Source organism: Pteropus vampyrus, unplaced genomic scaffold (assembly GCF_000151845.1).
Source record: "Pteropus vampyrus isolate Shadow unplaced genomic scaffold, Pvam_2.0 Scaffold118, whole genome shotgun sequence".
Taxonomy (NCBI): Eukaryota; Metazoa; Chordata; class Mammalia; order Chiroptera; family Pteropodidae; genus Pteropus; species Pteropus vampyrus.
The window spans coordinates 1,527,620-1,542,140 of NW_011888899.1; the positions used below are offsets into that span (position 1 = coordinate 1,527,620).

The 14,521-nt window shown below is 39.2% G+C and overlaps 1 protein-coding gene across 1 annotated transcript in view; it reads right to left on the reverse strand.

Annotated features, from left to right (window-relative positions):
* SYCP2 (synaptonemal complex protein 2) overlaps positions 1–14,521 on the reverse strand; it is a 64,509-nt gene that overhangs the window by 21,797 nt on the left and 28,191 nt on the right. The window contains exons 15-23 of the mRNA XM_023534103.1: positions 13,799–13,947; positions 12,537–12,611; positions 11,936–12,079; positions 9,236–9,335; positions 8,223–8,380; positions 6,083–6,152; positions 5,705–5,759; positions 5,044–5,177; positions 4,160–4,590 (exon numbers count right to left, since the gene is read on the reverse strand). Coding sequence (XP_023389871.1) covers positions 4,160–4,590; positions 5,044–5,177; positions 5,705–5,759; positions 6,083–6,152; positions 8,223–8,380; positions 9,236–9,335; positions 11,936–12,079; positions 12,537–12,611; positions 13,799–13,947 — 1,316 coding nt within the window. The remainder of the gene's footprint in view (positions 1–4,159; positions 4,591–5,043; positions 5,178–5,704; positions 5,760–6,082; positions 6,153–8,222; positions 8,381–9,235; positions 9,336–11,935; positions 12,080–12,536; positions 12,612–13,798; positions 13,948–14,521) is intronic.

Here is a 14,521-nt window from a genome sequence, read left to right on the forward strand (position 1 = left end):
ACTCCTATTCAACAAGAAAAGGAAATAAATGGTATCCATACTGGGAAGGGAGAAATAAAACTGTCTTTGTTTACAGATGACATCATTGTCTATGAAGAAAAGCTCAAAGAATCGACAAAAATACTCCTGGGACTAAAAAGCAACTATAGCAAGGTTAAAGGATACAAGCTTAACGATAAACATCAACTACTCTTAGAAACCAGTAATGAACAACTGAAATCTGAAATCACACTCTATTTACATTAGCACCCCCAAAATGAAATAACTAGGTACAACTATAACAGAACATATACAAGATCTACATGAGGAAAACTATATGACTGATAAAAAAAAATCAAAAACCATCTAAACAAATGGAGAGTCCACGTTTATGGAGAGAAAGCCCAATATTGTCAAGATGTCAGTTCTTTCCAATTTGATTTATAGATTTAATATAACTCCAATCAAAATCCCAGAGAGTTGTTTTATGGGGTATCGACAAACCAGTTCTTAAGTTTATATGGAGAAGCAAGAGACACAGAATAGCCAGGACGATACTGAAGGAGAAGAACAAAGTTAGAGAACTTATATTACTCTAAGACTTAACTAAAAAGATACACTAATCAATATAGTGTAGTATTAGTGAAGAGATAAACAAACTGAATAACAGAACAGCTCAGAAATAAGCCTATGTAAACACGGTCAACTGATCTTTGACAAATGAACAAACGCAATGGAGATAGAACAGTCTTTTCAACAAATAGTGTTGAAACAACTGGACATCCATGTGCTAAAAATGTGAATCTAGACACAGACCTTAACTCAGATTAACTCAAAATGGATTGCAGACCTAAATGTAAAATGCAAACTGTAAAACTCCTAGAAGATAACGTAGGAGAAAATCTAGGTAACCTTGGGTTTGGCAATGACTTCTTATGTACAACATCGAAAACAAAGCCCATCAAAGAAAACAACTGATAAGTAGGACTTCATTAAAATGAAAGGCTTCTGCTCTGCAAAAGACATTGTTTAGAGAATGAAAAGCCACAGTGTGGGAAAAAATAACTGTAAAATACATATCTAATAAATAACTTGTATCTAAATTATACAAAGAACAGTTAAAACTCAACTATAAGAAAACAAAGAACCCAATTAAAAAATGGGCAAAAGATCTGAATAGACAACTCACCAAAGATGATATATAGACGGTAAATAAAAATATGAAAAGATGCTTATTATGTATCACTAGAGAATTATCAATGAAAACGAGATACCTAAGCACCTGTAGCAGTGGCTAAGATCCAGAATCCCGATGACGCCTGACACCAGTGAGGGTGCAGATCAGCGGGGACTCTCATCCAGAGCTACTGGAATGCACGATGCTACAGCGACTTTCTCCACTTTGGGAAGCTAGACAGTTTCTCACCAAACCGAACATAGTTTACTACATTATCCAGCAATTGTGGTCCTTGACATTTTCTCAAATGAGTTGAAAGCTTATTTCCACACAAAATCTGCACACCAACGTTTATAGAAGCTTTATTCGTAATTGTCGAAACATGGAAGCAAGCAAGATGACCAACACGTGAATGGATAAACAAATCTTGGTATATACACACAATGGAATGTTATTCGGCAGTTAAAAAGAATGGTCAAGCCATGAAAAGACACGGAGGAACTTTCAATGTATATTGCTAAAGTGAAGGAAGTCGTATACTGTATGATTCCAGTTACACAGCATTCTGGGAAAGGCAAAACTATGCAGACAGTAAAAAAATGAGTGGTTGCAGGAATCTGGAGGGAAGGAAAGGAAGGAGGGGTGGAAAACCAGGGCCTATGAAATGGGCAGTGAAGCTCCCCACTGTCCCCCTGCCCTTCTCAGCCAGGGTTTCCCCTGGCCTCTCCCCCTCCTCCTCCCCGACCCCCTTCCCCTCCTGGTCCTCCACCAGCCTTTGATTCTTGCAGTGGGGCCAGATGAGGGGGCCCCGCTCACCCCGCTGCCCCCACGCTCTGCCCGCCCTCTGGTTGCTCTTGTGTGATCGCAGTTCGGCCGGAGTCCCCGTGGGCCTCCATGTACGACACTGCAGCGGGGGGCACATGCTGCCGTAGTGAAAAGACACAGACGATGCAGATGAGCCCTACTGTAAACCACGGACTTCGGTTGATGTAGTGATACTGACCGGCTCATCGTTTTGACAAACGTACCACGTTCGTGTAAGAGATTAACAAGCGGGGAAACGGGTTGCGGTGAATGGGCGGATGGGAGCTCCCTGTATTCCGGTCCACCTCAAATTTCTATAAGAAACTACTATTTTTTTAAATGCAAGAATTATAAAGAATTATTATCTGCATGATTTTAAATAATTTGGTTAACAGAAAACTCCAGTAATACTCTTAAAGATATGTTCTCCTGATTTTATTTTCATTTTTTTTCTGAGGATCGGGCATATGGGTTTTTTAAATTATAGCAAAATATAACAAATATAAAATTTACTATTTTAACCATTTTTAAGTTCACAGGTTTTTCTATGTAGTAGATAATAAGTTATTACTGTCTCTCAAGATTACCATAATGAAGACAAGGTTTATCTGGCCTGATAAAAATGCAGCAAAAATGGGCCTCCCCTACATGACTTAAGAGCTTCTGGTATAACTGGAGCCAGCTTAGGAAATCGGTATCATTGAACTTCGGCGGTTCTGTCGCTCTGGCTTTATCCAATGAACGGAAAGACAGGATCAGACAGATGGCTACCTTGGAGGAGAGCGATCCACGCGTGGCAGGAAATCCTGCATGATGCAGGGAAAGGCACCACAAGGGACTGAAGAGACCTGAACACAGGGTGCTGACTTTTAAAAAGCAGAGCACAACTTAGGAGAGATGACCAAGGTCCTGCGCTCCCAGGAAAAAGGCATGACTAGCTCAGGGAAATTCCATGAAATGATTCTAAATTCCAAAGAAAACAGTTTAAAGTTAAAACTGAAGAACCGATCAGCATTCAGAGAAAACAAAACCAACACCTCCCTTCCCCTGGGTCTCGAAGGAACTAAACAGCAGCTAAGACTGGAAAGAGGAAAGAACAGCATAGTAAGAACCAAGGAAAAGTAACCCAAAAGGATTTAGTGAAAGAAGGAAGTAGCCAAATTAGGCACGGAAGGTGAGTTGCAGGTTAAAACAGAGTCGGGTCAAGACAAATGAAATAATGTCTAATTACTTACAATAACTGCAAATTATCTCTTAGATATTTCATCCGCACACTGAGATGCTCCAAAATGTGAACATTTTAGAGATTTAGAAATTAGAAATCAGGCTACCAGGTATTAATACTACTCTGAAAAATAACTGAAAATGAAAGCCTATATAACCTGAATGCTCTAAGGAATATGCAAAGTGAAGTGCACTGTTGGCAGTAGAAACGTATTATGATTTAAAAGTTTTCTTAACCTGCATCTTGAGAGCAGTGACTCGCCACCCTCGCCCGCCATTTCCCAAGAGAGAGAGAGTCATGGTAACTGCTACAGAAAGTAACCTGTGGTCTCCAAGCATGGAGTGAAAGAGCTGACGCTGTCCTGAGATGTCTACAGATGATTCATCTGAGGAAGAGAAGAGAAGCTCCAACGGGGACGAGCAACAGTTACAGTAGAAGATCGAACCCTCCACCCGCTTCCATCCTTCCCTGAAGAAATACTTTAGATGCTACCATGTGCAAAGCTGTGCCAGGCCACGCGGGAAAACGAGAGTTGAACGGAACAGTCTTTATACTATGCACACAAAAATAAGCACTTACTAAAAGGAAAGGCAAGCGCCATTCGAGAGGCCCTGGATTCTACACGCATGTTCCAAAGCACCTGAAGGACAGAGAGGGAGAGGCCCGAGGAAAGGGGAAGGAAGGCGAGAGGAGGGGAGGGGAGGGGAGGAGCGACGAGGAGCGACGAGGAGCACTCATCCATGCCCTGCCTATGCGCCCTGCTCTGCCTGGGGTTCAGCAGAGCCAGCGCGGGGGAGAGATGGGGGAGAGATGCGGAAGCAGTTCCGGAGGCGCCTGCCCTAGAGTGAGCATGAATTAAAGAACAAAGTATTACAAGTGTTAAATCTGCAGCGATCAATCCAGCTTCTTTCCCTTTCTTCTGTTATCAAGTAGGCATATTACGGTGTGCAAAACAAAACACACTAACGCCTCACCATTTTTTTTTGTTTCGAATCCCAGGAATTCAGTTCAGACGTTAATCTCTTCCCTGATTTTCTACGATTCTTTGCACCTTTTCTAGGAGAAGGGCTTTTATCACGAACAGCAGAAGTCACGTCTTTTGACAGTATGTATTTCTTCCTATAGATTAGAGACTCTTCGACTCTCTTATTCAGGAGAACCGATTTAAAAGTAGTTTCAGATTCAATGCGCCAGTCACTCTGCTTCGTGTTTTCGATATTCTGCTCCGGGTGTTGGTAATTTAGTGGCTGATTGTTTCTTTTGCAAACCTCTACTTCTGCTCTACCTATTTTGTTATGCTGCATTATTTCTTTCTTGAATTCCACCTTTCTTGCTTCTTCAGAATTATCATCAGATATTGAAGAGGATGATTTCTGTTTAGTAAGTTTTTTGTTGATAACAATATCTAGTGGGAAAATGAGAAATGAGACCTTATTAAATAAACTGATAATATATGAAATTTGTAAAAACCGAAGATATTTGTTAGACATTTCAAGAAATGAACATTTTCCGGAACTACTATTATATATGGAAGACTACAGTTGACCTTTGAACCACGTAGAGGTTGGGGGTGTCAACCCCCCCCAGAGTAAGAAATCCATGTATAACTTTTGACTCCCCCAAATTGAACTACTATTAGCCTACTGCTGAGAGGATGCCTTACCAATAACAGACATGGTTAACACATATTTTGTATGTCATATGCGTTATATACTGCATTCCTATAACAAAGCTAAAGAATATGTTAAGAAAATCCTAAGAAAATACATTTACAGTACTTATTGAAAAAAATCTGCATAAGTAGACCCATGCAGTTCAAACTTGTGTTGTGTAAGGGTCAATTGTATGTGTCAGTCACCTTGATTAAATGTGTCCCCTGACGAAGCGCTTGCTCTTTGGTTATGACACAGCTTGATATTTGTTACAGGCGTCCAACACGCCCATTTAGACTGCATTTTGTTTCCACAGGTGTTGTCTAGAACACCGGGTAACCTGGAAAATAAATTCATTTGCTTAACATATTATAAAACATTAGCTAAGACTCAGACCAGAAGACTTTGAGTTTTAAAACAATGTTTATTGACAGCAATTTGTTAACAGTCAAGTATAAAAATATTTTCATGACTCACGATGAAAGTTAAAATTTATTATATAAGTGATCAAAGATTATTAAAAAGTTCCATTTTTGCTACTCTTTGGATATCTACTTAAATATATTTCACATCTTACATATCCTACTGTGTATTTAAACTAGGTTAAATTTCTTTACATTCATGCTTTATTATTTTAAAAATCTCATTCGTTTTAAGTCAATTTGAAAGGAATTATGTTGGTTGACATGAAAAAAACATATAGACTATTCCCCATTGTGTAGCATAATAATACTTGAGAGATGATTAATACTATAACTGATACTACACTCTAAGACTATAAAAACCTTTTCCTTTAAATTTGTTACATTCATCTAAAAGTAATAATATATGCTAAAAATGATTTGATGGGTTTTTTTTCATACTTACGCAGGTTTATCAATTTTTCCCACTGCCTGCAAGTCAGGAATATCTTGGAGTTCAACTAAAATAAAACAAAAATTACGTTATTTTCATTTTGCATGCAGTTGCCAGGGTAAACTGGGACTTGGTATAGAATTTGATCAAGGCTTGCATATTGAGGTGGAGAGATCGACTAATCTTGTCTTCCCCCCTCAAACGCAAACTTCCTGAGAACATAGGCTATATTTCCTTGTAACCTCTAAATTCTTTGCATAAAGCTGAATACACTTATTATAAATCTTCCTTTTTCAAAACAATGAAAGCCAGGGGGGCTGAAGGGAAAGAGAGAGAGAAGTATAGACATTTTTTAAAAGAGCAGCTGAAATTAAGCCAAAAAGTACTTACTAAAATTTTGGTTTGGGAAGTCAGTGTCCTTATTTTCTGTCTTTTCTGCAACTTTAGCAGTTTCGGTACGCTATAAACGCAGGACACATAATGAAGTAAATTTGATTAAGGCATTATGAGACAACAACTTTTAAAAGTATTAAAGATTAAAACCTAAAATAAATTTGCCTTGTTATTAAAAGTTGGATAGCATTTCTATTTACAGTTGACCCTAGGACAACTTAGGGGTTAGGGGTGCTGACCCCCCCACCTTTCAAAAATTCGCATATAACTTTTGACTCCCCCAGTAGCCTATTATTGACCAGAGCCTTACCAATAAAAGTTGATTAACGCATATTCTATAAGTTATATGTATCATATACTGTATTCTTATAATAAAGTGAGCTAAAGAAAGTGTTAAGAAAACCATGAGAAAAAATACATTCACAGTATTTACTGAAAAATATCCCCATATAAGTGGACCCATGCCATTCAAAGCTGTGTTGTTCAAAAGTCAACTGCATTTCATAAAGGTTATGCCCAGTCTAGAATATTACCTATCCTTAAAACGCAAGAAAACAACTTTCGGTGCAGACTAAGAGGCAGGGACCCTGCCAATGTCCTGCTCTCATCCTCAGCTAGCATCACCAAGTTTTCCTCCGTAACTGACGACTGCCAGAGCCCTGTGGCGTGTCTCCTGCTGCTGCTGACCTCTTCACCTGCATCTAGTCTGTCTTTTCACTCATGTAAAGGACTTGGAACTTATGAAACATAATATGATGGTATAAAGTTCTGGCCATCGCTCAGATAACTCCTTACCTACAGGAAGCTTCTCCCTTTCCATAGCCAGAGACGAGCTCACCCAGGTCAAATAAAAACCTGATGTCACTGTCAGACAAGTACACCCCCAGGCTACTTCACCCGTCCTGGCTGTCTCCCGACTTCCTCTGGTCCTCTCCGCTGGGAGAGGAGCAATGTGAAAACATGCAGGTTTGGGTGTCACCGAGACAGAAGGGTCCTCCTGACAATAAGCAAGCACAGGCCTAGGATGCGTATTGCCTGACGACACTCAGGACCAGGCCACAAAACTGAGCGGCGGCGTTCCTATTAAGAAACACCTAGCTAGATGACTGGAACCATCAGTTTGACTTTTTTTCTAATCTCTGCAACTCCTGCGCCCTTTATCTTTCTGCCACATAACCATTAAATTTGTTCTCAAGTCCGCCATCTACTCTTTCCTGTAACACCAGGCTACTAAGCTTTATTTGAAGGAACATTACACCTATTTCTGAACCAATGCCATGATAAAATGCAGTCTTAAGTTTAAACTGGCCTTCCACAGGGCCGAGCACCCCTATTTATCAGCCGTCTCCATTACCTCTCGGTAGATTTCCAAACCTTGGCATGTCCCTGAGCCCTGTATGTCAGCACATCCCCAAAGGAGATTCACCATCTTCACACTTCAGAGAAAACAAAAGCTATTAGGTGTTCCTCATCTACAAACTTATCTGTATCTCTGATTACCTCCTATTTCTCCAAGAAACAGCTTTATCCATTTCCCGCTCTGCCCCTTCAGCTACCTTCAGTGAATGCCTTTCTCCTCGATGTCCATTCGAATAACCTTCATTGGCCCTTCAAAAATCAACTCACTCTCCATCTCTTTAAAGAGCGTATCCTGATCTCAATCTCCCCGCCAGCTCTGGGCTTAGGCGCCAGCCCCTTCGCTAGCTTCCTACTGCTTTCTACATGCGCATCTGCGAACAGTTACACTATTACGACTACCTTGTTGATTTGTCCAGTTCCTATGCTAGACTTTGAGATACTTAAAGACAGAGTCCACTTGGATCTTATGTTTCTATAGCAGAAGATTCCCCATAGGAGATGCTAATTTGTATGATATAGAAAAACTGTGAGCCCATTCTCCTACCGAATGCATAAATCAGAGTTATGGTGAATAGATATTCATATAAATATTATTGTCAGCTCAGTCATATATGAGAATGAGTTGTATGTGAGAATGACCTCACGTTCAAGAACAATGATACCTAAAAAAAAAAAAGCAATGCCTTAACATGAGACACTCACTGCTTGCAAAAGAAGTTAGCTCAATATGTATTTCTACAATAACTTGATAAAATTTTAAAAATGCTTTCACAGTTACTTTGTCTGTATCATCTCCTCGATTTCTTCCTTGAGATGGTCCAGATTTAAGTGATGCAGCGTTATCCACTTCATTTTCCGATGTTTTAGAAACCCCAGGTTTTTCTGCAGAGCTCATCATTTGCAGTGGTGATTTAATTCTTCTTCTTCGTGGTGTCACTAAAAAGGAAGACATAAGACTAGTTTGTTTATGGGGCTTTAAAAATTACATATCGCTTTATTGAGATACTTTTTAGACGAGGAAGGTAAAAGAGAGAGGTTCCAGGACGGTCCCCAGGCTTGCGGCTTAGATGGATGAGCGGATATGGATGCCGTTTACCAAGGTAAGGAATGGAGAACGAGCTGGTAGGAAACTGGGGTGGGAGAGGGTGCGATGATGAATTCCTTTTGGATCTGTTACATTTGGGGAGCCTGTTGGACATCAGTCAACTGCCCAGCAGGGAACTGGATTTTAGGAAAAAGTCACTATTAAATTGTCATAAGGATTAAATAAGACTGTGTTTGTAGCAACTAGGACATAGTATCAGATTATTAATTTTTATTCAGCTCTTAGTATGTGCCAGTTGCTGTCTAAATGTTTCCCAATACTCCTTGTCATTTGAAGGAATGATTTTTACTTAATCCTCTAAACAACTTATGAGGTAGACACACTTTAGTCCCATTTCACAGAAAGGAAACTGGTTCTAAACTTAGCTAGAAGATAATCTGTAAAAGCACAGCCCCAACACTGGGAAACAAAGCCAAGTGCCTGATTAATTGTTTTAGCTACTATGTTATGCTGCTCTCGCTTAAATTACAATACATCATTAATGCCGGGTATTAATATTTTGAATAATGTTTATATGTCAACACCCATTAACCCTTTCTGAAACATCTGTGGTTCGTGGTTTTCAATTTTTATATCCCAACTTATCCTCTAGGTAAATTGTATCCCGAATATTTCTGAATTAAAAAAATGCCTGCTTTAAAGTATAAGAACGCTTCTTGGAAATCTTTTAAGACTATAAGACTTACATGTGTTGGTCAGAAGTATTGGACTTCTCACGGTGTATCTGTCTGCGCCAGGAACAATCATTGATGCTTCAGACATTTTCCTTTTGCTGGGAGTGATTACCTTTGACCGTGAGAAACAGCCACAGTAAACACGTATTACCTTTTGAAATTAGATATCCTACAGTTTTATTCATAACATTTTACCTTGACCACACACAAAGATATGTGGCATTTTATAGACATGATATCCAGAAATCGCTTTGTTTTAGGTTGACTTTTCACTAAACAAGGGTTTTCTCCTAATGTTTGGTACTGAACAGGTAGTTGAAACAGATAAGGAATATTGTTTTGAAGAATGTTTATAGACTATCCAGACACACGAGACAAAGTGTCTCTGTAGACCAGCTGAGACGTTTTTGTTGCCACCGGTTCACCTAGTTAACAGCGGCTCAGTGTCCTGAACTGCGTCATGTAGATGGTGTCTGGATACACATTCACGTAAACTCATTTGTGAACGCTTCCGTGATGTTAAGCATCGTCTGAAACTTTCTCACATTTAAAAAATTCTATTAATGTTCTGTGAAGACGAAACTCCCTTTGGAGTAAAAAGCGGCTACAAGAAATCAGAGACTGACACATAAGCTAGTAGCTCCAATAAAGACTTGCATTTTAAACTTCATCCTTGAGTGACTGTAAGAGCAAGAGAAGCAGAGGCAGAGACTACGGGGGACAGGTGTGCCACAGGGTACCACACAGAGGAGGTGAGGACGGACTGTAAAGAGGTGGAGGAGAGCCTCTTTAAACAGGCACCTACCTAGCCTAAGACAGAGGGAAAAAATATTGGAGTTTTAGGTAGCTGTGTATATGAGACCTGGATGAAAGATGAGGAGGACAGTAGAAAAGGAAATTCTAAGATTAAGCAGAAAACAAGCCAGAACCAGTAGATTCTTCTTAAAGAATGGCAGTTCTTAGTGGTATAGTGAATGGGACCTGAACAGTTACTTATGCACATAAACGCTTTGAATGGTTAATCTTTGATGAAAACACAGTGGCTATTTAACGACAGTACAGTGTTTTCGAACTTTAGTGTTGTTAAGGTCTTTCCCAGAGTTTATGATTCAGTAGGTAGAGGTGGAGGGGAGGGAGGGTCTAAGAATCTGCATTTTTAATAAGTACTCAAATTATGATTCTGATATAAAGACAGAAAAAATAGCTTTCATGATCTAATCATCTAAGCAAATATTAAGATGACCTTTTAAATTTAATGACGGACATAAGACTAAATGGAAAAAATTGTAAGAAACATACCAAATGTATCGAAAAGCCTGTGAAAGCTATAGGTGCCTATAGGTGAGAAATTAGTAAAAACTCAAATAATCAGAAAAAGCTCCTTGAAGAAAGTGAAAATGAACCAAGACTAGCAAATATAAGTTCACTTTAGATGAGTAAAGGAGAAAAAGGGACAAACAACATGCAGGAAGCTACAGAGGCAAGAATCAGCACGACATAACGCGACCATAAAGCACTGACCGTACTAAAGTGAAAGGTATTTTAATAGAGTAAAAATTATAGTCTCGGAACAGAGTCAAAGTTTAGACTGAGTGAAATAAACACAGATCACCAAGCTTTCTGAGCAGGAAAATGCTACAAAAATACTAACATGAAGAAAAGTCAGTGGGATACCATACAGGATAGCTCACAAGATGAAACGAGGTGTCAAAGATCAATTAAGAGGTGACTCTGTTGATCTAGGCATGCTACAATGAGTCCTGGTAAAGGGAATGAGGAGCAGAGGGTGTGAGAGACACTACGAAAAGAACAATCACTAGCACCTTGGTATGGGGGAGAGAGGCTGGAATGGAGGGAATCGGAAAAATCAGCGGCAGCACTACTGGAGTATGGAGGCAGAAACAGATGTGAGGCAAAAAACAGTTTGTGGTCAGACTTTAAAAAAGAGCTTGGAGAGACAGAAGGACATATTAGAAGAGGACGAGGAGAAGTAGCTACAGAACTTTGCGGCGAAGTCTGGTGCATTTTTAGAGCTTAAACTATGCGCATGAAGGAAGCTCGCAAAGGGAGAAGGCGCACACATGTCCAGAAGGCGGGGTAGCAGGCTCCGAGAGCAGAGCTGCTTTCAGGGGCTGGGGAGAGAAAGCGTTTCTGATCTAGTAACAGAAGTAGGAAGAGAATTAAAGCGCTAACATACGAGTTTAAGAGGAGGAGGACCTTAAGAGAGGGCTGACAGTGATGTCAAGTGTCACAGCAAGGCACAAAGAAGGCGGAGAGGTCCTACCTGATGTGGCCTGGGGAGACCCAATGGAGGAGGAGGCGGTGGCAGAAAAAGAACCTAATACTTGGCTTTCTTTCCCCATGCGAATAAGCAAATTTATATAAACATTATAAAGTTGTAGTCTACATCATATCTAAATGTATAAATAGAATAGAAAGGTTAGATTAAAAAGTGGTAATTACTTTCCTATGTATCGCTAATTTGGAATTTACAAGTGTATAGCATACCTTGTCCTAACCCTCTAACTCTTACACAGAAACACAATTCGCTAAGACACTATCTTTTGTTTGTAGTTGCAAAAGACAGGGAAAATACTTTGAAATGTTACTGAGGAAGGCAATTAACAAACTTCTAGATGCTTTTTTTCTGTGATTATATATAGCAATGATTTTATGCTTTTTTATGAGCAAGAATTCTGACAACATATTTACCTCCAGCTGACTACTTTTTCTGTCCCCTTGAGTACTGTTTTTGATATGTTTTGGAGGTTTAGCAAATTCCTTTTGAGAGTTAGGTTTTTCTTTCAAATTAACGAGTTCTTCTAGCGGTGAGGCTTGGCTTTCTGGCACCAGAATCTGTTGGGGAATGCGGGAAAGATTTAAAACTGCAGACCACAGGACGTTCCTAAAAAACAGTGGATATCTGAATAAAGCGCCCGCTCATCTGACACTTACACAGGTCAATTCTTTCCATCTTCTATGTACTGCTATAATTTTTAGTCTTACAAAGTGGCCCAATTAAAAGCATCCACTTTTTCAAATGTTAATAGACCCACAACAAACTTTCGCATTAGTGGAAGGACATACACTTCATTTTAAAGTTTCCTGAACTGGTATTGATTAGTAACTATCTACCTTCTGTACTAAAATAAATTTAACTGACAACATGTTTAAAAATCATATACATCTTATTGGGGCACTATCTATGTCGAGACCATTTATTTTGAAGATATTCAACATGAACTTTACTACTGTGCTATTATTTGGGTTAAACTGCACTCGATGGTTAAAATCAAGTAAGTCAGACACATACCTGTGATCCACTTGCATCAAAAAGTACATGCACAGATGTTTTGGCAACTGAAATGCTCTGTTTTCTGGTAAACTCCTAAAATTCAAAGTGATATCATTTTCTTCCAGTTCGTTCCATTTTAATGTAATTATTTCCTACCTTTTTCCTTCCCAAACTGCCAAATTATCTCATCGTTATTTTGTATACATAAACACCCTTCTCGGAGTATGTCGATGACTGCCCATGAGTCTTCTTGGCCTGCCGTTTGGTAAGGGTCCCTCACAAACGTTCTCTGCTATTCTTCGCCACAAACGTTTTGCACCGCTACAGACTGACGGTGTCCCCTCCGAAATTCACGCTGAAATCCAACCTGAAGGTGATGGGACTAGGAGGCGGGGCCTTTGGGAGGCGATTAGGTCGTGAAGGTAGAGCCCTCGTGAATGGGATCAGTGCCCTCAGAAGAGAGACTCCAGGGGCTCCCTCACCCCTTCTGCCATGTGAGGGCACAGAGAGGAGACGGCCACTGGGAACCAGGAAGCATGCCCCCACCAGACACCAGATCTGCTGGTACCTTGACCTTGGACTTCCAGCCTCCAGAACTGAGCGTTACAAATGTCTGTCGCTTAAGTCATCTAATCTGTTGTATTTTTGTTACAGCAACATGAACAGATTAAGACACACACGATCCAAACCTGTCAACAGAGTTATCTCCCCCAAACGTAAAGTCAATTGTCACTTTAGATTCCAAGTTAAACAATATCCAACTCTATCCAGCAATATCCAATAACCAATGTCTTCCAGTCCTGGAAAGCATGTGATCTAAATCTCATCCAGCTTCAAAGGCCATTCCAAGCCCATCTCCATAGCCTGTTCTTCCAATCTGATTCTTAATGAGCATTCTCTTTCCTCAACTTCTGCACCTCATTTTCCCTATGCCGCATATTTACTTCTTCTGAGGTGGGTTCTGTAATTCTCATAAACTATGTTTAATGTCTCGAAAATAGGGCTTTGTCTCATTTCACTTTTTACCCGTCTGGCAGGAATCCATGAAATGTTTTGAGCAACTGCTGCTTATTTTATTTTCTGAGATTCTTTCTAATAGATATCTCAGAGGGTATGGCTAACAATACTAATGGCTAGTCCCCAGTACAAGTTTAAAGAACTAAAAAATCTATATAACATTTTAAGAGTTCAAAAAAAAAAAAAATCAGTGAAACTGAGTTCCAAGTAACTATATATTTCTAGAGTATGAAAATAATATTAAAAATAGTTTAAACACTTACCCTATATTTATTTGTGCCAAAAATTTTTTGTGTCACAGTAGTGATTTCTAATGACGCATCAAAATACAAAAGCAGTTCTTTCCCTTCTCTTTTACTAAATTTTACTGTGTTTTTCAGAATTACTGTCAGTAGTTTCTTTGATTCTCTCACTGCAAAGAAATCACGCTGATTAGTTTATATTCACTTCTATGAAACCACTCTACAGGTGCACTACAAATAACACAAGCATGCAGAATAGTACAATGAATTGAAATAAAATTAAGATAAAACAGCATTTAAATTGATTCTGGTATCATGTATGTAACAAATTAAGTCGATTTATTTACAAAAATCTTTAAGTCAACTTTTCAGAATCTGTTTCCTGATCTCTAAGTTACAGAGTAATATAATAATAAACTAAAGCCCTGAATACATTCTGGACACTAACAGCCTCTTCCTTGAAAACATGTGAGAAAATGACTTTCTTAAAAGAGGCAGAGAAAATCACTAATTCTATAAATAATGACATTTCTATGGCATAAGCATCTATTCAAACATTTTTTTTTAAATCCACAATTAAAATGTGTTGACAGGTAAACAAACGACGTTTGATAAAAACTTGAGTGCTAGGAAATCGTGAGGTAAGGGCGTGGGGCTAATCTTCCACGAATTTATTAATTCAGTGAAAAGAAAATACTTTAAATGCCAGTTTAGAAGAGGTATTCGCCTCCCTCCATCCAAAAC